The sequence below is a fragment of the Xenia sp. Carnegie-2017 genome, unplaced genomic scaffold (genome assembly GCF_021976095.1).
Source record: "Xenia sp. Carnegie-2017 unplaced genomic scaffold, XeniaSp_v1 HiC_scaffold_6, whole genome shotgun sequence".
Lineage (NCBI taxonomy): Eukaryota > Metazoa > Cnidaria > Anthozoa > Malacalcyonacea > Xeniidae > Xenia > Xenia sp. Carnegie-2017.
In genome coordinates, this window is record NW_025813526.1 from 19,701,878 (window position 1) to 19,727,059 (window position 25,182).

General features: G+C 32.7%; 2 protein-coding genes and 2 long non-coding RNA genes across 7 annotated transcripts; 2 read left to right on the forward strand and 2 right to left on the reverse strand.

The window, feature by feature from the left end:
* Nucleotides 1-233: 233 nt before the first annotated feature.
* LOC124456680 lies at nucleotides 234-24,492 on the reverse strand. 4 transcript variants are annotated; one of them, XM_047007050.1, is made up of 7 exons: nucleotides 24,394-24,492; nucleotides 4,282-5,519; nucleotides 3,805-3,939; nucleotides 3,198-3,257; nucleotides 2,823-2,951; nucleotides 2,089-2,315; nucleotides 234-278 (listed from the first exon to the last, which is right to left on the reverse strand). In XM_047007050.1, the coding sequence occupies exons 2-6, from the start codon at nucleotides 5,378-5,380 to the stop codon at nucleotides 2,131-2,133; spliced, it is 1,608 nt and encodes a 535-aa protein (XP_046863006.1). In that variant the 5' UTR covers nucleotides 5,381-5,519; nucleotides 24,394-24,492; the 3' UTR covers nucleotides 234-278; nucleotides 2,089-2,130. The 4 variants fall into 4 exon arrangements, with proteins under 4 accessions (XP_046863006.1, XP_046863005.1, XP_046863003.1 ...); XM_047007049.1 differs by having other exon boundaries at nucleotides 3,805-3,951; XM_047007047.1 differs by having other exon boundaries at nucleotides 3,805-5,519.
* Nucleotides 15,774-16,341, forward strand: LOC124456732. The gene is made up of 4 exons (XR_006952421.1): nucleotides 15,774-15,800; nucleotides 15,879-15,980; nucleotides 16,051-16,150; nucleotides 16,232-16,341. It is a non-coding gene; the product is annotated as an uncharacterized LOC124456732 (long non-coding RNA).
* On the forward strand, nucleotides 17,063-17,720 carry LOC124456731. The gene is made up of 5 exons (XR_006952420.1): nucleotides 17,063-17,164; nucleotides 17,235-17,312; nucleotides 17,395-17,477; nucleotides 17,553-17,604; nucleotides 17,684-17,720. It is a non-coding gene; the product is annotated as an uncharacterized LOC124456731 (long non-coding RNA).
* Nucleotides 22,675-24,129, reverse strand: LOC124457257. Its single transcript, XM_047007537.1, has 4 exons — nucleotides 24,107-24,129; nucleotides 23,498-23,573; nucleotides 23,020-23,419; nucleotides 22,675-22,835 (listed from the first exon to the last, which is right to left on the reverse strand). Exons 1-4 carry the CDS (start codon nucleotides 24,127-24,129, stop codon nucleotides 22,675-22,677), a joined length of 660 nt encoding a protein of 219 aa, XP_046863493.1.
* Nucleotides 24,493-25,182: the final 690 nt, after the last annotated feature.

Consider the following 25,182-nt stretch of genomic DNA (forward strand, 5'->3'; position numbering starts at 1 on the left):
ATCTTGCACTGAAAAGAGTGCTCAATGAAAAAGGGAAAATCTCAACGTTATTACTGTATTTAAGCAGGCAAAAGTGTTAAGAAAGTTTGTTTCCTGATATTTGTAGTCATTATCATTAATTTATAACAACGTAAAAGGCATTCATTTGACGACACATGTGAGTAAAAAGGATGACTTAAGACACCTCCCTCCTCGACGACCCTATACAAAGAATTTCTGTGTCAATTATATACCTGTTGCTTGTCTTTGGATGTCGTTATTCTTGCTTTCTTTTTCCCTAAAATATTAAAAAATCAAAATTTCTTTACTATTGCAACCAATTATCTAAAACGACTGCCCTGGATTCAATATTGTAAACCCAGTTTTGATCTAAATAAAAACAAACTTTTTCAACGACCACAAAATATGCAAACACTTATATTCGCTGAAATTATCATACAAAAAACATAAAATGTGATCTTTTATTTTTTCTGCCAGAAAAATTATTACCAATGACAGCAACTACCAGGCTGTGTGACCTGCATGACAGTAGTTTAGACTTTTCATTAAAGAACTCGAGCTTAAGCTAGAAAATTTTCATTTACACCATGAAAGAAAAACCCAAGAAAAATTCTAATCTATTAAAACACGTTTGAAAAAAAATCGTGCCTTCTTTAAAGGCTAAAAATGTAATTTTTCACTGCAACGTTTTTCATGATCCATTGTGATCGATCATCAGGTGATTGAACAGTTAATATAATTAACAAAGAGATGACATTTAGCCGTTGTCTGTTCAGTTTTAAACACACGGGTATGACGTCATTTGTGATAAGCACTAAAAAATTCACACATTTAACTGGTAAATAGCAAGAAAAGTTGTTTTGTTTTTCACTACTGGGAAATTTGAAAAAGTCAAGATTTTTTAAACATCACGCGTAAACATCATCTAAAGGATTAAAGAACATTTAGAAATTTCTTCTGTTCATATTGAATCTTTAGTGGTTCTTACTTAATTTCTTTCACCGTTTACTCTTAATTCATCAATTCATCCAATTTAACTCTTGGAAATGTTATTGTACATATTTAATACTTATATGAATTTTTAAATAATGCTATAATATCTGTTTCCTCCAATGGATTTGCAATAAATGGAAGTTGCTATAAAATAAGTTCATTGGTACAGTTGAATGTAAGTTGGCGATATTTAACATTTAGAACGTGTTACTGACATTAACATCATTCTAATGACTTTCGTTTTCGCTTTAATGAGCAATAAATGCTCAAATTTAAGTTTTCTTTTTTCTTCCGATCCCAGGAAAATTCAAACAACTCCGTCTCGTTTTCATTCCGAATGTTTTTCACCGATTTCACACAGTTGTTATATTTGTCTTCAATGTGAAAGGCTGACAGAAAAAAGAACGTAAATAAACAATCTAAGCTGTTTTTTAAGAGGAATTCATTGATTTAATATCCGCTTAATAATTATGTAAAAACGACCAATCGTACGTAAACTTACAATTATCTTTATTTTGTATCACCTGATGATCGATGCAAATGATCATAAGCATAGTGTCCCAGAATATGAAATATACAGAAGGTTCACTCATATCGAAGCCTTTGATGTTTTGTCCTCGCTTATGTTGTGCCGTGCATATCGTCAGCCATTATTACAGCAAGATCTTTAGCGCTTTCACTTGTTTCCAACCACTAAAAAGATACGACGTCATTTCTTATATTGAAAGACTTTCGATTTCATCGTGAAGAAATGACGTCATGTAATTGGAGTCGTTGGAAACAAATGAAAATCTTAAGTATCTTGCTGGAATGATGGCGGGCGTAAGGACGCAGCGCACACTTGAGTGAGCCTTCTGTATGATTTTTGTTCTGTGATATTGTGGTGAATATTACATTTTAGGAAATGATAAGTTTTTTAATAACCGCTAATAACGGTTTTCGCTTTAGTATTAAGCACTTTTTCTCTGCAGATAAAATAATACAAATTACAGTCGAATTACGATTTAAGAGTAAATATTGCTGTGTACTCATATTTATGTCGATGACGATAGTATTCATTTATAACGCTTGAGTATTTCATGAAACAGGCAATACCTGGTAATATTTTCTCTGAAAGATCCCGACGACCTATACTGATTAAGGCATCTGCCAATTTTTTTTTCTAGTAGCATCTTTTCCTTTTTCCTTTTCCCAAAGCAACAGCATTTGAAATGCCTGATCTTTTGAACGAAATGATTCCAGATCAGACTCAGTTGGTAATTGTTGAGGGGCATGATGCTCATAACAATTTTCATCATCTATTATTTCACCAGGTAAACTATCTAAAAAGTGAGAAAAATAGATTAGTGCGGACGATTTATCTACCAAAAAGAAACAAGTCTTGCATCTTGGGTCTACAAAGGATTTATAAAAATTTTTTCGTTTACATTTGGTCAAAGTGTATAAGTGTTCTTGAAACTAATTCTCATTTCTTGCAGACTTTGCCAAATAAGTAAATTTACTTATTGTAAACCAAGTAAATTTACTTATTTGGTTTACATGACACATTTCACATGTCATGACACATTTTCTAACGTATACTTTAAAAGAGAAACTATCACAGTTAAATAAACGAGGATGCGCAACCGATATATAAGATGTATATTTGCGATGTTTATTAAGATACTCTTCCCAAATTGAAAATAAGTGCTCCAAACTTCATAAATAGATCAATTATTTTTTCTGAAAACTTGGCAAGGAAAGTTCTCTTTGAGCGAAAGAAAAAAGTCTTTAAAACATTCTCCAAATTTCTTTACGTATATACAATTAGACAACAACAGCAATGCTACCTTGTAAATTTTCCTCAGGTATGCCCAGCATTCTACCAAGCTCCAGCCATACAGGATATATTATTTCAGAAATTCCCCGGCGATCACTATCTTCGGCAACATCACTCACTACTGTAGCATCGTGATTTCCTAGATGTACAACAAGCATTGTAAATAGTTAACCATTTATAATGCTATTAATATACGTGATTACTTTCAATGTCGTTGATATCCTTTTCCTTATACGATTCAAAATTCACTAAGCACTATATTTGGATGTAACATTTAAGTTATTTTATGACATTTTAGCCTTTTAAAAGTGAAAATTCACTATATTTGTGAAAATTCACTATATTTTGAATTGCTTGATTTTTGCAATGTATTGTGATGACTTACCTGATGGCTCTGAATTCATAACTGCTGTGGTTGAAGTGTTTGCATGCGGGGAATTGGTTTCTAAAGAAATATTAAAATATCTTAACAATCAAACACAAAAAAATAGAGTGGAAACACATTCATTTAAGTAAAGCATAATCGTCCAGTACCATCAGTTTTACTTCATGTCTATAAACTAGGGGGACATAATCCCAAAAGGAAATGATATAAAAATGTCATGTAGACAAATACAATAATATTTGAGCTAGTAGCTGATCCAGGGTTAGGCAAAATAAATTATAACCACTAATTTTAAATTTAAAATACCTTTATATAAAAGTAATCGGTTATGAATTTCTAAAGAATAAATATTACCTAATAATTAAGTTGAAGTAATTTATTTTGCCTATAGCTGAATCCGCCCCTGGTTTGACCTGAAATTTAGATTTGCTAAAGAAGAATATCTGTTCAAAATTTATGAGTCGTAGGCAGTTGTATAGCAGTCAGTTATTTCAAATGAGTGATCTTTTGGAGTTAACAAAAAATGTTTTGGTTTCTTCCCTTAAATATCCATCACTCAAACCTTTCTTCAAACTTGAGACTAAATCTGTCTTTAATTTATAAATACCTTTCCATTCCAAGTTCACTTCCATGGCATCATGCTCACTGCTCCCTTTGATTATGTAAATTATACTTTTACTTGAAAGCAAAGCCACCTTTCCATTTGCATGATGAACAAGACGAAACAAACCATCAAATAATTCTGAACAATATCCTGTATTCTTCAGCATTACAAACCATTTTATTTTTTTGGTTTCAATGGAAAAAGTTTCAATAACAAGGTGTGATTTGTCCCCTTTAAAATAAAAACCTTTGATAGTGTTGTCAAAGGGAGTGTAAATGACTTGAGTAGTGTATGCCTTGATTTCTTCAACTTGTGGATGAAATTTTATCTTTTTGACAAACGTTTTATCCAACTTAAAAAAGATGAGTTGGTAAAATTGGCCAGATGCATTTGTCAAAATTGCTATATTTTCACAGGATGAAATGGACAAACTTTTCACTTCATCATCAACTTTTGGTACAAAAGACTTAATAAGTTCACCTTTACTGTCACACACATATATATTGATTTCACTTCGTTTGCCTTCTGAACTTTTAACTGTAGCAAGGATAACTTTGTCATTGGGCGTGGCAGCTAGAAAAATCTTACTAAAGTTTTTGTCATTAAGAAAATGCAAAGAACAATTTTGAACAATTCTGTTTTCCAAACAAAGTTTCAACACATAATTGCCATTCGGATGGTCTTTACCATATAAAAGTAGATATACCATGCCATTTTCATCAACGTTCATGCATTCAACTTGTCTATTTTCAACATTCAGACCTTCTGTACACCATGTTTGAAACTTCTCGCTATTGCTGTCAAGCTTTTGCAATTCATTTCCATCAAAAACAAGTAATTCCCCTTCTCTGTTTACGATCATTTTCTTGTTAAAGAAATCAATATTCTTACGAAGGTCAGTTGTGTACCAAGGTAGTGACGTGGCAGTAATTTCATTGATGTTCTTGAAAAAGAAAGGATGAATCAACTGCTTGCCATATTGAATCAAGGGCCATTCCATAACATACATTCTCTTGTAAGTGTGATTAAATATGAAATCGGCCAAATTGACGTTGATATGTATTACACTGTCAAGGATTTCGTCTCTTAAGTTTTTTTGAGATTTGGCCTTTACTTCCGCGACAACCGATGAGTTTAATTCATTCAGGCATCGCAACAAATCTCTTGTCGCTAACTCACATTTATCCAAGTGTTGAAGAATAGCGCTTGCTATGCGAATCTTGCTTGCTGTTATCTTATCTTCGATGCTTAAAGACCCATCCTCCAATGCTTCTTTCGCTCTCTTTCCAGCTAGTTCAAAGCGCGTTTTAGATTGAGATAACGATGTTGTTGTTTCCGGTGTTAACAACGATGGTTGCTTTGCAGCACGCCCTTCCAAAACTTTTAGCTTCACAACTCCCTCTTGAAAGTGCCAAAAACTGTCGCGAAGATTTCTTGGCGAATCCTTGCGAAGATTTCCTGACGAATTCTCGCGTAATGTCTCCAATTTGTGCTTGAATGCATCAATAAAATATGTTTCATTTTCGCCTTCCCAAACATGCACAACTATGCTCAAAGCTGATTTTATTCTTGCTTCCATCACATTAGAGACTGATAGTTGTGCTCAAAGAAAATGACCAGCGAAATTTAATCAAAATGTGGCAATAATAGAGTGCTTTAATATCGGTCGCCACGTTGGTACAAACTCCATATTGCATACAGTGTCAATGTGAATGAAACTGAAAAGAATTTATGTTTAAAATTTCATGTTCTGTTGAGCACATTGAACTATAATAGATGGGACTGGGAGGCGACCCTGCCTGCAATACAAACCTAATTATTTTTTAAGCCAAATTTGAGCTCCAGACAACAAAACTCAGCTCAACTGTACTAGAGATTTGTTTTGCAAAAATTTGGGGGTAAAAATATTTCTTATTGAGGTTAATGTTTTATTTAGAGAGACAAAAAATATGAAACTTTGGGATGATACTCCCTGCTCCCACCCAAGAAAATCCATTTAATTCATGTTTGTTTCCATCCAAATGATGACGTATGAAAATGTTATTCCAAATCATCAATATTCACACATGAAATTCTTAGCTCTCATGGCGAAAAAAGCGGAATGTCATTTTTGCAACAAACAATGAAATGCATTAAAGGTGGGTGTTAAGTGCCGAACACCAAGAACTGTTATCTTTACAATTTTCTCACGCAACCGCAAATTTTGTCCACTAAAATTCTCCATTCAACCATCAATATGTCAATGTGATAAATATTGTCGGTGTACTTTATAATGTTCATTCTAAACACGATTTGTTTATTATGACGGTGACTTCTCATTCACATACGCTCTGCATTTACCCAAGCTTCTTAAACAGAATTACAAAAATTTTATGAAATGAGCTTCACGATAAACACAAACATATAGCTAGAAAGGCATTAAACAAAAAGCGAAAAGTAAAATGAGATTAATATCAATCGAAATCATCAAAAATCTTTATTGTCAACAGTCAGAAAACAAGCACTAAAATAACCGTAACAATTTTCTATGATAAAAACACGATGGACATATATTTCATGAGTTGGAAATTTTTAATCGCAACCAAAGGCTGAGACACACAAAATAATGAAACCGCTAGATACGCCACTAACAAGTTTTATTTCGAATTCAGGCCCTGTTCACAAGATACCGGATTGGTTAGATACCGGATTACTTTTCGTACCGGATAGGTCTTGCGTTCATACAGCTCCCCGCTGAAATCCGATACGCTTTATATCGTTTTCCCGGAGCGATTTCACTCCGCTGTGGAAGTGGTATAAAAACCAATCCGATACGTTCCGTTGTCGTGTGAACGCTCGAATCCGATATACGTTCCACTTTGGCAACTACGAAGTGCGTGCGATTTTTCAAAAATGAAAGCAAACATAGCGATACAAACTATGTTTTAAATGAATAATCCGCAAGCAAATATAATATATCTTCAACATGGCATGTTTAAGCTTTTAACAATGTATTATCGCAGTGTGAAAAGCTTCTTTCTAGTGTTATTGTAATGGCAACATATATTCGGTTGTATTTGGACTTTACACTCTTCCAGTCCTTGCGCCCATTCGTAAAAAACCTTATTACGCCTAAGAAAAAACTCTACTTAGTTATCTGTCAAAAAAGTTCTCATTTTCTTACGTAATACTTGAATTAGCAACCATCGTCGTTGTCGCTTGCACGTACAAGTACTGGGGCGATATAAAAACTTATGTATCGTCTTACGAATCCGGCATCGTGTGAACAGAGTGCATTTTTCGTATCGGATTGCTCAGCGAATCCGGTATCGTGTGAACAGGGCCTCAAGTATTTGTGCTTCAGTTGAACAAAATCATTGGATTTTCGTTTACTCCTATACATACTAATTAAAAATAAACTTTCACATTATTTTGAAAATATATTAAATTTTGACGTATTATTGTTTTTCTTATGGTCAAATTAAACACTGGCGTTTAATCAAAAATAAAGTTTTCGTTGTTGAGTTATACATACGTACGGTACCCACAAGTGTCACGGCAATAAACAAAACTCCACGGCAATAAACAGAACTGGAAGCTGAAACTTAGCCCGGGCTAAAATTGCTTCATGTAATCGGTCCTTTATTTAGCTAAAACTTTTGCCAGCCATTTTTATTGTTTTTTGTTACAATAACTTGAAGTGTTTTATTCGAAGATTTGTGCTAAGATTGATTAAATAATGTAGACTTACAATACAGTAATAACTAGGGGAATTAAAGCACAAATATCAGCGAATAAGGAACAAAGTAAAAGGTTAAAAATGAACCTAACAAGAAACTTCCTTTACATCAAAACAAATGTGCTGCTTTACAGCTTTCCTTTTCTCTATTTGTTCGCATGTCTGCATTTTTCATTTAGTAACCGCCATGGCGAACAATTCAACCTGTTAGTGGCCATTGCTTGCGCGAGCAATAATTACGAAGCGAAACTGAATTGAGAAAACATCTGGCCCCAAGTGAGTCACAACCATTGAGCTCTATAAGACCTGGAGGGGCAAAGGGGCCTGGACCCCGTGGTCAAAAACATGGCGGTAATGGCGGATTTTGGTGGTCAAAACTTCCACTTTAAGAATTTTTTTCAATATTCACTCCCTCCTGATTTCTAATACTGTTTGTATGAACGAAAACAAGTGAGAAAAAACCAATTACGATAGCGACAGCATATCATGTGAAAATAATGCTTCAGCATTGCGTGAAAAACACAGTACACACACACATCAAAGTAAAGAAAATCGACGGTAGAGAAACATATTTTGGATGTAACATTTAAGTTATTTTATGACATTTTAGCCTTTTAAAAGTGAAAATCAAACGGCATTCTTTACTAGACCTGTCAATCTCGTCAAACTTATACATTATTTCATGCTTTTGTGTGTTTGACTGTCTGTAAACAGTTTGGTGCACCTATTTTTCTTGCTTCAAATGGATAAATCTGTGTAAAATGCTCCTAAGGAAGCGAGAAAATGTTTGCTTCAGTCCTACGACATAAGTCAACTAAAATTTACCATGGATAAGTATCATAAGTGTATTGTCATTACCTGATAAATCTACTGAAAACTCATAAAGAAAGTATGTTGAACTAGAAGAGCTACAAAAAAGAAAAAAATTCAAAACACCATGACACTGTTGCTTGGTAATTTGTATTTTGTAAACAGCTTGGCAGAATCTCGGATCTATTACTGAACAGAACTACATTAATTTTCCATTGAAATTACAAACTTGGAAACTTAAGTGCATTGGTTTCTCTGACAAAAACACTGTCTATTGCTGCATGAAGGCAAAATAGTTATTTGACAGTGTAGGTTAAGAAATTTATCAAGTTCTATAGATATTATTGTGCATCACTTACAGTTTTTTGGAATTGTGTAATATATGTCATGAACAAGATATAATTTTTCAAAAATGCTAACCCCTTCGAGCACTACTACTCTTCTGTTTTGCTTAAACAACTTACAGCTACCAATACTAATTATTTATATGTACAAACTAACATTTGGGAATTAAATGATAAACAACTTGTTAAATCTTTGTATTTTACATCAAGCCTTTGAAGTAGTTCCTTTTATCTCTTGGTAAAAAAATATTAATAAAAGACTTACAAATCAAGTTTCTCGAAAATAGTATTTTGTACAAAGAAACTAAACATAATTGGAAAGGTAACATGTTGAAGACAGACTTTGCTTCTTTGACTAGGTTGCTTGACCATGAGCAAATTTAAATTTGTTTACAATTTGTTTAAAGAATTCTTTTTATTGATTTCTACTAATTCTTCATAAGACACAAAGAACTTCTTTGCCATCTATTTTTGCTTCTTCTACATTCAACTTCATTGTAACCAATGCATCCGATGTGATCACCTGGAATCATACCAAGTATGGATTTAATGAGATGAGACAATAATATGTTTAATTTTTCATGCATATTAATGATATAATCATAAGCTACTGTTGAACAAAAATTTCAAGGTAGAAACAAATCTTAGCACATTGTTCAACACACTACTTTTATCTAGGTTTTGAAGTAGTAACCTGTTTACTATAACAATAAATATTTCATTTACAGAAACGCTAAGTAGTACTTTAAAATTGTTTGTATAAATCCAACTTTCCAATCCCATTATAATTGTCTACACTATACAGTCAGTCAAATTGGGCATGCAAACAGTTTAATAGTTATTTTTATTATACAACATATACCATAGTTCTCATTAATTTTGCATGGCACTGCATTCAATTTCAACACAACTCTGTTGTAAACTTTCCCTTCATCTTTTCAAAAAAAAACATGAACAAATTATGCCCCATTTTTGGGAGGTAAACTCAATTCAATCATGATACAAGATAGATGCAAAACTCGATAAAATTTGACAGCTTCGCCACGTGTGGCGAGCGATTAAGTGAAGAACAAACAAGACTGGACCAAAATAACTTTAAATTAAAACTTAGTAGTAGAAACACTCTTCAAGTATCGTGTTAAAAACAAAATAGTAAAACTATTGTGCAAATACTGTGCTACTTACCGGAGTCAAGAAATGTTCCCTTTTCTCTCGCTATTCCAGCATCCGCAAACCACAAAAGTTGGCAGTTTAATAAATAAAGTTTTAAAAAAGTGTTTATGTTAGGAAAATAAATAGTTTTGATATTTTCTATACTCGCAATTGTGGTGGTCAAATCAGGGTGGGCGACAAAAATTTTATTTCATGAGCCTATGTCTCTCCGCTGACTTTGACCACCAAAATCCGCCATGTTTTTGACCACGCGGCCGCGCGCTAATAATTTATACTAATTTTGTTGACGTTTCCCCTCCAGTTATTATAGAACTCAATGGTTGTGACCACACGCGCGGCCGCGTGGTCAAAAACATGGCGGATTTTGGTGGTCAAAGTCAGCGGAGAGACATAGGCTCATGAAATAAAATTTTTGTCGCCCACCCTGATTTGACCACCACAATTGCGAGTATAGAAAATATCAAAACTTTTTATTTTCCTAACATAAACACTTTTTTAAAATTTATTTATTAAATTGCTAACTTCTGTGGTTTGCGGACGCTGAAATAGCGACAGAAAAGGAAACATTTCATGACTACGGTAAGTAGCACAGTATTAGTTTTACTATTTTGTTTTTAACACGATACTTGAAGAGTGTTTCTACTACTAAGGTTTAATTTAAAGTTATTTTGGTCCAGTCTTGTTTGTTCTTCACTTAATCGCTCGCCACACGTGGCGAAGCTGTCAAATTTTATCGAGTTTTGCATCTATCTTGTATCATGATTGAATTGAGTTTACCTCCCAAAATTGGGGCATAATTTGTTCATGTTTTTTTTTGAAAAGATGAAGGGAAAGTTTACAACAGAGTTGTGTTGAAATTGAATGCAGTGCCATGCAAAATTAATGAGAACTATGGTATATGTTGTATAATAAAAATAACTATTAAACTGTTTGCATGCCCAATTTGACTGACTGTATAGTGTAGACAATTATAATGGGATTGGAAAGTTGGATTTATACAAACAATTTTAAAGTACTACTTAGCGTTTCTGTAAATGAAATATTTATTGTTATAGTAAACAGGTTACTACTTCAAAACCTAGATAAAAGTAGTGTGTTGAACAATGTGCTAAGATTTGTTTCTACCTTGAAACTTTGTTCAACAGTAGCTTATGATTATATCATTAATATGCATGAAAAATTAAACATATTATTGTCTCATCTCATCAAATCCATACTTGGTATGATTCCAGATGATCCACAAATTCACATCGGATGCATTGGTTACAATGAAGTTGAATGTAGAAGAAGCAAAAATAGATGGCAAAGAAATTCTTTGTGTCTTATGAAGAATTAGGAAAAATCAATAAAAAGAACTCTTTAAACAAATTGTAAACAAATTTAAATTTGCTCATGGTCAAGCAACCTAGTCAAAGAAGCAAAGTCTGTCTTCAACATGTGACCTTTCCAATTATTTAGTTTCTTTGTACAAAATACTATTTTCGAGAAACTTGATTTGTAAGTCTTTCATTAATATTTTTTTACCAAGAGATAAAAGGAACTAATTCAAAGGCTTGATGTAAAATACAAAGATTTAACAAGTTGTTTATCATTTAATTCCCAAATGTTAGTTTGTACATATAAATAATTAGTATTGGTAGCTGTAAGTTGTTTAAGCAAAACAGAAGAGTAGTAGTGCTCGAAGGGGTTAGCATTTTTAAAAAATTATATCTTGTTCATGACATATATTACACAATTCCAAAAAACTGTAAGTGATGCACAATAATATCTATAGAACTTGATAAATTTTTTAACCTACACTGTCAAATAACTATTTTGCCTTCATGCAGCAATAGACAGTGTTTTTGTCAGAGAAACCAATGCACTTTAGTTTCCAAGTTTGTAATTTCAATGGAAAATTAATGTAGTTCTGTTCAGTAATAGATCCAAGATTTTGCCAAGCTGTTTACAAAATACAAATTACCAAGCAACAGTGTCATGGTGTTTTGATTTTTTTTCTTTTTTGTAGCTCTTCTAGTTCAACATACTTTCTTTATGAGTTTTCAGTAGATTTATCAGGTAATGACAATACACTTATGATACTTATCCATGGTAAACTTTCAGTTGACTTATGTCGTTGGACTGAAGCAAACATTTTCTCGCTTCCTTAGGAGCATTTTTACACAGATTTATCCATTCGAAGCAAGAAAAATTGGTGCACCAAACTGTTTACAAACAGTCAAACACACAAAAGCATGAAATAATGTATAAGTTTGACGAGATTGACAGGTCTAGTAAAGAATGCCGTTTGATTTTCACTTTTAAAAGGCTAAAATGTCATAAAATAACTTAAATGTTACATCCAAAATATGCGTTCCTCTACCGTCGATCTTCTTTATTTTGATGTGTGTCTGTACTGTGTTTTTCACGCAATGCTGAAGCATTATTTTCACATGATATGCTGTCGGTATCGTAACTGTTTTTTTTCTCACTTGTTTTCGTTCATACAAACAGTATTAGAAATCAGGAGGGAGTGAACATTGAAAAAAATTTTTAAAGTGGAAGTTTTGACCACCAAAATCCGCCATTTCCTGCCATGTTTTTGACGACAGGGTCCAGGCCCCTTTGCCCCTCCAGGTTTTATAGAGCTCAATGCGGCCAATGGACCTATTTCCGCTGAAATGATCGCTTTGCAGAAAAATTATATTCTCGACCTCCCCCTGATGTCTATAGCAACTTATAATTATACAGCATTTTTCAAAAACAACCAAGATATCTTTTTTTGGCATTTCTTTTAAAATGCCAACACTTCAATCATTCATTTGTTGAATATCGTAGTGTCCACAAAAAGGAACATGTCGCTTTCACAGGTGAGATATTTGTTTTGTTTGTTTATCAAAAATTGAAAAGCAATTGAACTTAAAGCCCGAGCGATAAAATCCGACTGATGTTTTCCTGTTTTTTCTTTTTAGATATCAACATATTTTCCACTTATTTGTTAATGTGTGAGACCGTAAATATGTTTGACGCGAAAAGAAAATTCTTCTCTTTTTACTCAGTAGGCAGATACTATGAAGAAACGATCACCTCAAAGAGAACCCATGAAGTAGAGCAGAGTTTGTTCAATCAATTTGACAACATGAAGAGATGATCGGATAGCAAAATGTTTCTGAAAAATGCAGCAGTACCAGTACCAACACTACTTCATAAATCACTTTATTATGAGCTCATTTACCTAATAAATTACAGAATGGACATTTGCCATTTAGCTTTATTTTCCCTTTATTAAACCAGGGAAATGTTTTGTTTTTTCAAGTTTTTCTTCAGTTTTCTGCTTCTTATTCATTTTATAATATCAATGAAATACAGGTAGTGCACCTTAATAACTCTATAATTTCTGAAAAGCTGTTAAGCTTCTAGCATTAAGAGCACAAAATGTGTTTAATTCATTTGATTTTATTGCCTTATTTTTACATGTGTACATGCACTTCATCATTCTTGTATAAACAACACCAGATGTGGCATACTTAGAGGAAAAATCCCATAGCAACTGGTATTAAATATGGGTATAAAATTTATTATTGAGGTGAAAGCTGTATTAGTCAATCAAATTTTGAACTCACATGGCTAATACATAAAAAAGAGAAAAAGAAGAGAAGTATTAAATACACAATTGCGTATTCATGTTTTCAAGTGTTATAAACACTATTGTAATTTAAGTGTTTTAATTATTTGCATTTTTGCCATTTCACAATCATTACTACGAAATCAAATATGCTACAACTTGACAAGTATTTGATGCAGTTCTTGTTCAGAAGACCACAAAAATCTCAAAGATTCTCATGATTTGTATACAATATCTTTTTCATTATTCATTTACGAAACGCGAGATGCATGTACAAAAACAAATCCTACAATTGTTGCGAAAAAGGCCATCACATGAAAGAAAGCAAAAAACTAATGAGAATAAATGGGCTAACATTTCTCTCGTGATCCGTGGGAGATAAAATTTGATATATTTTTGTTTCATTACAGACTACAAACTTTGATCGAGCAAATCATTAAACGACAGTTACGACGCGCACATCTGCATTCATATGTGGCCAACAAATAGTTCGTTCGTTAAAAAGGCATCCGTCGTAGAAGCCGACAACTGGCAACCCAGTAGACTCGCTTTTGAATTTTATGTTTTACAGTGATTTTCATCATAAAGCTTGCCAAATATGCGAAACACATATACTTTTTCCTCACTCTTTCTCAAGGGGAGAGAGAACACGAGATTTTCAGAAAAGCAGTCAATTTCGGAAATCTCAGCAGTAATGGAACAAATCCTCCATTTTTTGCGTCAGCCGCTAATTAAGCCGCGCTTGGAATAACCGCTCCAGTTATTATAGAACTCAATGGCGTCATCTTGTCGAATTGAAAGTTCAACATGTTGAACTTTGATATTAGTCGCTTTAGTCGCTTTACACTGATTGGCCAATAGATAAATTTTAACTTCTTAAATGCATATCATATTTCCTGTCATAAGCATCATACGAAATTTATAGATTATACCTTGGAAAACGAAGGCGGTATATAGTGAATTCACATTGGAATCTTTCAGATTTTTATATGATTTATCAAATAGGGACAATAGGAGCTACAAACTGGAACCCTAATGCACAACCTAAACGCACAGAATAAGATTGTCCACAATATACGCGTAATGGGCTATGGTCATATTTGCGTGTTTTAACTGGCTTGTTCTCTTTTCTCCACATAGTAGTTTGTATTGAGTAAATATTCATATATTAGTAGCTATAATAAAGGCCAAAATAAAAAGTTTAAGTGATGTCTGTAACAAACAGAAATCTTCGCCATGTTAAATAAACGCAACGGTAAAAGACGCGATGGTCACTGCATGTGTGTTTCTGGCATTTAAGCAACTGACGCGTGCGCATCAATTCCGCTTTGAACGCGCGACTAAAACCACTGTCTAGTGTGTTTTAGCATTTAGACATTACAACAATAATTTAGTGTAGAAATACAGCATGAAGTTAGCACAATTTACAACCATTGAGAGAAAAAGAACTTTGTGTATTTGATGAACATAAGTCAAGGAGAATTTGTATTTTATATTACATCTTGGACATCACAACGACAATTAACCGTTGTGTGATTATATTCTTAAATTGGTTTTAAAGAGAGAAATGAAACCAGAAATTTAAAAATTCATCAAAATATATCTTAACTTGTAACGTACCTTTATTGAACTTTATACTTCACAGAATCCCCAATACTTCAATACTGAGAGATATTCGAATAGACAATATCTTGTCAAGATTTTGATCTTATCCGCTATCCGTGTTCAACCGAAGGAGAATGTTCTCTTTCTATTGTACAAAGTTTCTATTTTCCTAATGAGCGGTTTGCTAACGAACATAGACACAATCATTAAACAGTCATGTGCTCTTTTAGAAGGCGGAACAAACAAAATAAGTACATTGGTCACGTGACTAATACTCTGTTGATGTCATTTCCTTTTAACAGAAACAAATGAATACCCCTCCGATTTAACATTCTATTGTAAATGAATCAAGGGACATTCAGCGGGGGACTTGCCCTCATGTGTTTATTACACATGTGAAATAAAACTATTTTCACTTTCCATCCCTAGCAAGCAGTGTACAATACCTTCCATTAGCAAATGTAATAAATATTTTATTGTTGAATTATTTTCTCTATTTGAATAGGAATATCCTGGTGCAAAAGATCTCTGTTTTTGGAAAGTTGGGGTGTCATATCAAGGAATTACTACTGTTTATGAAGCATATAGAGAAAGGAACTCAAATTTCTGGTGAATTAATTTTTGTGTTTAGTTATTTTTGTAAGTTATTTGATGAAGTATTCATTTTATTAATGCACTCTACAGGTGACCAGCCATATCTTGGTAGATAGTTAATGGAAAATATTCATGGTTAACACACAATCAGGTAGTTCTCATATTTACTACAAACTATATATTATAGTGCCTGGAAGTCCTTATGAGTTATAGTTTGACCAAATTTTAGGTGCATCAAAAAGCACTTGCTCTGGGATCTGGGATAATGGAACTTGGCTATTAACCATCAACTGAAATGACATTTGGCATTTATGCTGTGAACAAATTGGAGGTTTCACACATTATGATTTTTGACTTAGATTGGTCATATTTTGATCTGTAATGTTTTATTTTATTTTCAGTGGATGTTAATAGACAGAGCCTGTGTTATGTTTTCCTTTGTATCAGTTCCACTGTATGAGAGTTTAGGTGTTGAAGCATGTATCTACATCATTAACCATGGTATGTTTACTAAGAATGTTGCAGTTACTATGGTGATTAAGAAACATCTGTCGATGACACTTGATTTCAAATTATATTCAGCTGAGTTATCATTAGTTGTGTGTGAGTGAGAACAAGCTGCCAATATTATTGGAGTCAGCTCATCAATGTCCTAAACTCAAGCATATTATAAAAATTGGTGATGTGACAAAGGATGAGAGAGAAAACTTTAAAAAACTTGGAATAACTGTAAAGTCATTTGAAGATGTTATTGTAAGAATTCTTTGTTGGATTTGGTTAAGTTACAAGAATTTGTCAACTTTAATGATTTGTGCTCCTTTCTTATTTTTTAAGTTAATGGGACACTGGAAACCTTGGAAAATGTCTGTATGTTATCGGCTTTCTGAGGGATTTTCATCTTATTTGTTTAAAGTTGTATTTGTTCAAAATAATGGGATTTTTGTGGTGATTTATTTCAGCCTTCTAAACCTGACGATGTTTACACAATTTGTTTCTACAAGTGGTACCACAGGTAAGATTTATGTGTAGTTTTACCTTGGGGCTGATGAAAGTAGGGAGTAATTTGCCATCATAGGAGCTACATGGTTATGAGAGCACCTGGAAAAGCAAGAATCCAGTTTTCTAAGGAAATAAAGCCTTCATTTGATGAAACAACATGTTCGTAACGATTCGTCATTGCAAGAAAATCGTTGTAGAAACTAATTTTCGTTTAAAGCGCTTTGCTAAAACATTGTATGTAAATATTAGCATTTTTGTAAATAATTATTTTTTTTGAGTATTTTTCTAAATATGTTAGTTGGGGGGAAGGGTTGTAGAGGGTTGCCGCGAATCTTTGATCCGCCCCTGATTTTAGGAGTCGTACCCCCAGGTAATTCTCTTAGTAATAGTTTCACCAGTGGTACGTAAATTGAACTTTGGTTATGACGTTCATTTTTAGGGCAACCAAAGGGAGTGATGTTGAGCAACAAGAACATGATATCCTGCCTCGCTGCAACTTTTATACATTTTGAGAAGGTTTAGTAAAATGAAGATAGTATCTTTGCTGTGTTCTTTAGTTTCTATTTCTCCATACTTTCGTCTTTAGAACGGCTACCCAGTAGATTCAAGCTTTGTTCACATATCCTATCTTCCGCTACCTCACATGTACGAGAGACTTGTTATGGTAACTGAAAAATATTTTACTTCCTGGTTTAAGTTGTTCTTTTAAGCTAGAGATTTTTGTATTACGCCGTTGTCATTTGTAGATGATTATTTGCTGTGCTGGAGGTAGAGCTGGGTTCTTTCGTGGTGATGTGAAACTTCTTTGGATGACATCCAGTTATTGAGGGTAATTCTCTTGAAATTCATTCTTATTTGTGGATCACTGTAAATCATACAATATAATGTGTGATTAATTTTTTAGGCCGACATTCTTCGCTTCAGTTCCTCGTTTGTTAAACCGTCTTTACGATAAGGTTATTCAATGTAGACAATCGTTGTTTGTTTGTGTGAAAGATTTATTGTGCTCATTTGTCTGTGATTTTAATTGTGCAGGTTATATCAAATATTGAAAGTAGCAGTGGCTTAAAAATGGCTGTTTTACAAGGCTTTTGAGTCGAAGAGAGCGGACTTGAAAAGTATTCAATAGTGAATGAAATAGCTGAATCATTGTGAAAATCTAAATATATTTATTTTTCACTGTAGAGGTCAAATCTCCAAAATACTTTGTGGGACAAAATAGTTTTTCATAAACTTCAGGTACGATATAACGTACAGGCTGTTACGTCACCGGTGACTATCTGTTACGTCACCATTGACTACCAGTTACGTCACCCGTGAGGGCCATTTACTTCACTGTTGGGGGCTTGCTTCGTCACAGGTAAGAGCCCGTTACGTCACCGATGAGGCCCCGTTACGTCAACATTTTTATACTCGTAAAACACTTCATTCGTTTCATTAAAAAAGCTTTTATCATGTTTCAAGGATATTGAGATCAGCGATTTTCCTTATATTTCCTGCTAATTGTTTTACTCTCACCTGGCCAATGATATGTAAATTCCATTTCGCTGCACCGGTCACTCCGTCATTCTTTCCAGGGGACTGGTATTGAAACTTACTGACAACTCTTCTTTACAGGCAATTTTAGGTGGAAATGTAAATGTCATTCCTCACAGGTGCTGCTCCTATTGATGAGTAAAGTTTTAGAGTTTTTTAAAGTCGTTCTTGGATGTTTGGTTCGTATTTATTTATGACATCACGTTTCAACTGTGTTACCATGGTTACATCTTATTTCTCTTTGTATTTAGATTTTTGAAGATTATGGTCAGACTGGAGTCTACAGCACTTGTTTCTCTGACAAATAAACTTGATCTTTCACCAGGTACTACGTATTTCCCGTATGAACACTTCTGTGGTATACATTTAAAATGTAATATTATAGGCTTGATTGAAAGTCAATATTAAGACATGAAGACCTAGAAATGCAGGGTTGCGTGGGGCCTAGGTCTGAATAGTTGATTTGAAGTGTTTTGTCATCTTTATTTATATATAATGAACTATAATATCACAGAAATGAGCTAAAAAGAGAACACTTAATATTCATCTCTATTGTTAGATTGTCACAATTACCTATAAAACCCATTCATATTATCTACGTAGGTACCAGGCCCTGCAGTTATTAAGCTTTATTATTGTAGTCATCGGAGTTTTGTAATTATTTTCTAATTAATAGCGGTACAATGTTTCCTAAGTATTTTACACAATTTAGAGTGGAATAGCTCACTGAGATTTTTTGCTCATTTTATATTTGTACAAAGTGACCCTATCTTGTACATGTCTATACCAACAGGTGACTATATTTTATCATGTATGTACCTGGAGTCGTTGGATCACCTAGTGCCTGTAACTATGTGAAACTTGTTGATGCTTTTAGAAATGAACTATTTTACTTCAAACAATCAGAAGCTGAAGTAACAAATCTTGTTTTATTTTTCTACTTTGCTAATGTTATGTTACGATTATTGCATTGAAAGAATGATTTTTGTTTTAAGATTTGTGTCTATGGTCCAAATGTCTTCAAGGGATATCTTAAAATCTGACAAAACATCTGAAATGTTAGATGATGATAGCTGGTTGCATACAGGTGATGTAGGAGAATGGAAACAGGTCAGTTGAAGTTACACTGTGTAAAGGATGTAAAATAAATATTTTGTTGATATCGAAATTAATGTGGGAAAAATGACGTTAACTTGTTGTTAATTTTTGCTAAGACACTATCTGTAAGCGAATTCAGGAAGATGATAACTAAAAACAGACATTTGACTTCAAAATTTTTACACACCAAATACGAAACAAGTTCCTTTGAAAGAAATTTATTATAATTTATTATAATATATTAATATTAATTTGTTTCTTTAAGAAGGAAACGATAAGAAAAAATATTTTGTTATCATGAACAGTTTTGTATTATCATTACTTTCATGCAAATATAGCAATTAATACATTATCTTTTACTTAATGATTAAGTATGTGGTGAGGTGCTCATAATGTTTTCTGTTTTGTTTTATAGAATGGAACACTTAAAATAGTGGTAGAAAAAATGTATTTTTAAGTTGTCGCAGGTTTGTAAAACATAAATGTGCTTAACCAATATATATTTTGTTTTTTTATTTATCTTATTTGTGATTGTGCCTTTTAGGGCAGATATATTTCTCCTGATAAAATTAGAAATGTTTTACATCAAATGTCCTTTCGTCGCTCAGAGCTTTTGTACACGGTTCTAGTCTTAAGGTACTGGGGCGAATTATTCCGAAAAGCATAACGAACTTTGCTTGAAATTTTGATTTTATTCTTAATTTTGAGATTTGGATTTGCTATAAAAATTACGATATCTTTTGCTTGCTGCTGAGATCAAAATTCGTCTCAATTCACTAACTTTCTTATGGGTTGAGATTTGAAATAAGAATTGCTCTCTTGATTTGCCAGTCAGGAAATGTGTTTGTTCAGTAAAATTGATGAAAATGTACTTGCATTAATTTGGAATATTTATTCGCTTAAAATGTTTGGCTTTGATTTTTGATAAAAATAAGAGATGAATTTATGATTTCTTGTTTGCAATCTAGCATAATGTAATCTTTTCAGCCATTTAGTCATTTCTTATTTGGAATCATTGTTTCTGATGAAGAAATTCTTACAAAATGGACCAATGACAATAACATAAACAAACAATTTTAGAGAATTATGTGAAGATACGGTACTACATTAACATAGAAATTCCACATGTTTTCATTGCACATTCAAGCCCCTTTACTTTTATTACTTCGACTTCAGATAAATCAATGTATGATTCTGAATGACATCATCTCAGAGGAGAAAGGAAACCAAAGTTGGCGTCGTTTAGACAGTTTTACTCGATTTTCTTATGTAGTTTTATTTCACCTCATCTTATTTTATATCATTATTTCAGGTCAAAGGAATTCATCTTCATTGCCAACTATTTCCCTCCAGATAATGGATTACTAACTCCAACACTTAAAATCCAAACCTTGATTTACTTTGTGAAAAGATTTAATGATGAAATTGATCGTTTGTATGAAAAATTGGAAGATTCAGCGTAAGCCGAAACTTTAAGGCTCATGGCTGTTTAGTTGGATTTATAGTTTTGTTTGATCGCTTGATTCTTCAGGGGTAAAAATAGAGTTGAAGACAAAGGGTTTAAAAACTTGTTGCTCTTAAATTAAATTTTAAACGTCAAATTATATAAAAGAAATACAAATAATATAACGAATAAAGAGCGACTGCAGACATATTCTTTAATGGAGGTGGTATGGTTATTGCCCACTGAATCCTGGAAAGTTGTTTTGCTAGTATTAGGGATTTGGCAGCAAAATTCAAAATGGAAGCAAAATTTTTTTGGGCACTTGGACATAGCACAGCCCCCTCGCTCCCTGATAAATGAATGCTAATACTTTAAAAGCATGGAACTAAGTTTAGGAAAAGATTAAATTGATTAAGACATTGACCGTGTTGCATCGAGGGTAGTTCAAAATAAATTATAGAAGCTTATTTTAAATTCAAAAGACTTTTTTAACAACATTAAAAGTTTATAAAGAATATTTAAGACTAAAATAATCCCAATAGGATTCGCTCCAGAGAATTTTGAAAATGTAAATAGATTGTAATGTATCCTGACCATCCATAGATCCGCCACTGGACCTAAATATTGTCGAACTAAAAATGTACGATGACTTGCAATATTATTCATGTTATGCACTTTAAGTAGCAATTTTTACTACTAAAGCAATTTCTAGGAACATTGCAAATCTTGAGGTGCTTATGTTGAAAATATATTTATTTGATAAATACAAAATAAAAAAGAAAACATTATTTCCAGTAGATTTGAGGTTGCATTTATAGCAATGTTCACTGATTAATTTGATGTTGAAGATTGTCGTTAAGATGACTTTTTTCAATACGACGGGTGGGTTAAGTCGTAGTGGGTGATATTTGATTTGAATAAGATTATTTTTTTCACTTAATGTCCACGGGTTCTCAGAACGAAATGACTCTTTAACATCGATAACATCAATAATTGTCTCAAAACGATTTTCTAAACATTACTATAAATTTTTAAAAAGTGTAAAAAAGGTAGTTTTTCCATTATGTTTTTTTTAACTAGAACCACAAATAATAAACATGGTCTCAACTCTCAACAATCATCTAAAAACAATTTTCTAAACATTACCTTAAATTCTTAAAAAGTGAATGAAAGCTAGTTCTTATTTTGCTATAGTTTTCTGAAATTGAAAAACACAAAAATTAAAAGAAAAAAGTATTAACGACAGGTGTCGTCCTTGACGGTAGTGATCAACAGTATGGGAAGGTATCTTTTGAACGGAAGACACATATCTAATAATACATAAAAGATAAAAGTTTCTCCCGATTTTAAGTTATTTTTATTGAGCTTCCTCCTCATTCTGATAAAGGCTCGAAGCAAGGAGTCAAAAGCTCATTAAAAATCACTTAAAATCCGGAGAAACTTTTATCTCTTATGTATTAAATGCCTGGATTACAAATTTTCAAACTTATATCTAATAATCTATACAATTCACTATCCGCCAACATTTGCGCATTTTAACCGGCAGAAAAACTTTAATTTTATGTGTATGCTCCCTCAGTCATTAAGCTGGCTATATGAACAACCTCAGTTACAATGTTTGCTAAACTATTGAAAGAAATGCTCAGAAAATCACTTTACATCTTTGAAAGATTAAAGTTGAAAACGTTCTTAAGTTCTGGATTGTTTTTCAATTCATCATCTGACCTGACAGCTGCGTGCACCCGAACAGGGAGATTGGGGAATGTTTTGAGAAAATAGTTCTTGGGATCACCAATCTTATAAAATGGTTCTGGTTGTGGTCTTGGCCGTGGTTGATCGTACCAATGTTGGCCAACATATCGAATAAGTGAATGTTTAATGCAGTGCGGTGTTTGAAATTAAATGAGATATGATCTTCGCACTTAGCTGGACAATTTAAGCAATCGTCTCAGGACCTGAAAAAATCAGGTGACTTGTTAAGCGTGTCTTGCAATAATTTTTTGCAAGCTTCATTTTCGAATTTTATTTCCTCAATTTCACTTGAAAGACTGTTAATGTGCCCTTTTAATTCTTCGCGTAAAGCACGGTCGTTTGTCCACAATGTCAAAGCTGTAAAACAAATTTAAAATGGTAATGATGGAAATTAAATTGAAATTCAAAATTTATGTCTTTGTGAAAGACCGATATTAGCAGGATATATTTTGTTGAAGCTTCAAAAGCTAGTTTTAAGTTACATACATTCTGTAGATTATTCAAGAAAATCAACACAGTGTCATAATAATTATAAATATACCTTGATTTTTCCAATAATTTATATCATTTAAAACTTTAGTTTCTAAACACAATTCTTTCACAAGTTGCTTCATATTGTCGATTTTCTGGTGAAAATCTGTTCCACCAAATTCCAGAAAACTACAGTGAGCCCAAGAATTTCTATCATCTCTAACGATTTTTGCCGCATTCTGGACCAGGTTGGAAAAAATTGGGATCCATTCTAGTAAATTAAGCACTGCTGATGCGTCACAACTGTCGTAACTGTTAAACTTTGCCATGTTTTGAAGGAAAAGTTTTCCAAAGTCGACATGTGATGTAATTTTGTAGTTAAACTTTTTCTTATCCTTTGTTTCATTATTGTTGATATTTTCATAATGTAGATCGTGGAGGGAATATTTTGGTGAAGGAAAGTTGTGAATCTTTTAAACATGAATATTATGAGATTCCTTTAATTTATCATACTCATTTAAAATGTTTTTTTCAAGATGAGGTCGAACAGCTGGGATCAAAACATGATTGAGTACGATTCCATAAACACACCATCGTTTTTCATCGTCATTTAACAACGTTGTCCTATAACGATCATCATTAATTATTGAGGGAAAATTGAAATACATGCACATAAATTGACCACATATGAACATATAGTGATACATATGATTGACAGACACTTAGCTATAAAAGAATATTAGCTAGCACGTGATAAGGACAATGTATGTGAGTACTTCATGTAGAGGCGTATTAAAAGGAACTAGACAAGGAGCTATGTTTCATGAGTTTAAATTTAATTTTAAAAATGATTTAATTAGAAAGCGTAAAACTCAGAAATGTATTGTTGGACAAGATCATTTAATTTGATCCAAGTTCATCGCAATATACTATTATATAAGCAAATGATGGTGCAAATGTGTTATTACAGTTGATTTTTATTAATTTGCTCTTAGATAAAACGATAAGTTATGAGAAATTCAAAAATTTGCGACGCATTAATTGAAATTAAGACAACTTACATTTTTTCATTTCATCAAACTTCATTAATGATTATTTCTCCATAAACTTTAAATGCCATAACAAATAACCATCTCCGTCGTAAAGTTTAAATTTACCTGTGAATATTCAAGGAAGCCATTTAATAAACAATATAGACTTAGACATTACAACATTAATTTAGTGTACAAATACAACATGAAGTTAGCACAATTTACAACTATTGAGAGGCAAAAAGAACTTTATTATATTTGATGAACATAAGTCAAAGAGAATTTGTATTTTATATCACATCTTGGACATCACAGACGATAATTGACCGTGTGTGATTATATACTTTAATTGGTTTAAAGTGAGAGAAAAGAAACTAGAAAATCATCAAAATATCTCTTAACTTGTAACGTACCTTTATTAAACTTTATATTTCACAGATTTCGTTACAAAAATCTTGTTAGTTAAAGGATTGCTCAATAATGAACAGTGTTTTTCTACGTGGCAGTATACATAAATTATTATGATAATGTCAAAAATCAGTGGGAGATAATTCAACAATGCCTTACTACGAAACAAACAAAATATTTTACATTCATGATCTTTCTGTGATAGAGGATAGAGACATTTTTGAATTATTATTGCATAATAATAAACTGTTGCAAAAAAACTGATGTGCATCACGTCAATATCTGAGTGCGGGAATATCTCTAAATAAAAGATGATTCATGCACAGGGAAAGAAACTTTTCCGAAAATTTAATTCACCGCAGAAGAACGAGTTTCAATAAACTCATTTATTAACTGACAATTATCATCTCGTTAATACACTTCATCAACGAATATTAATAGAATGCCATTTAATTTACTGTATTATTTTGAAGGTTTTAAAAGGAAAAGTTTAAAAGTTGATTTCAAGTTCAACCACAAATTGTTTGATATTTTATGTTGGAAAGATTTATTTGCGCGCTATCCTTTCTGTTTTTGCACGTTTTCTGACAGCATTTTTTGCATTGGAATTTGGAAAAACTTTTCAATTCCCTCTCGACTGCTAATACTTATAACCATTTATTTTTTGTCTTCTTTTTGATCTCGTATCAGCCTGTTTCAACCTTCTCGTAATAATAGACGTGGTTACGTAAATTCTTCTCATTCTGGTACTTCTCGCCTTAAAAATTACAGACAAATTTGCAAATCTAATGCAA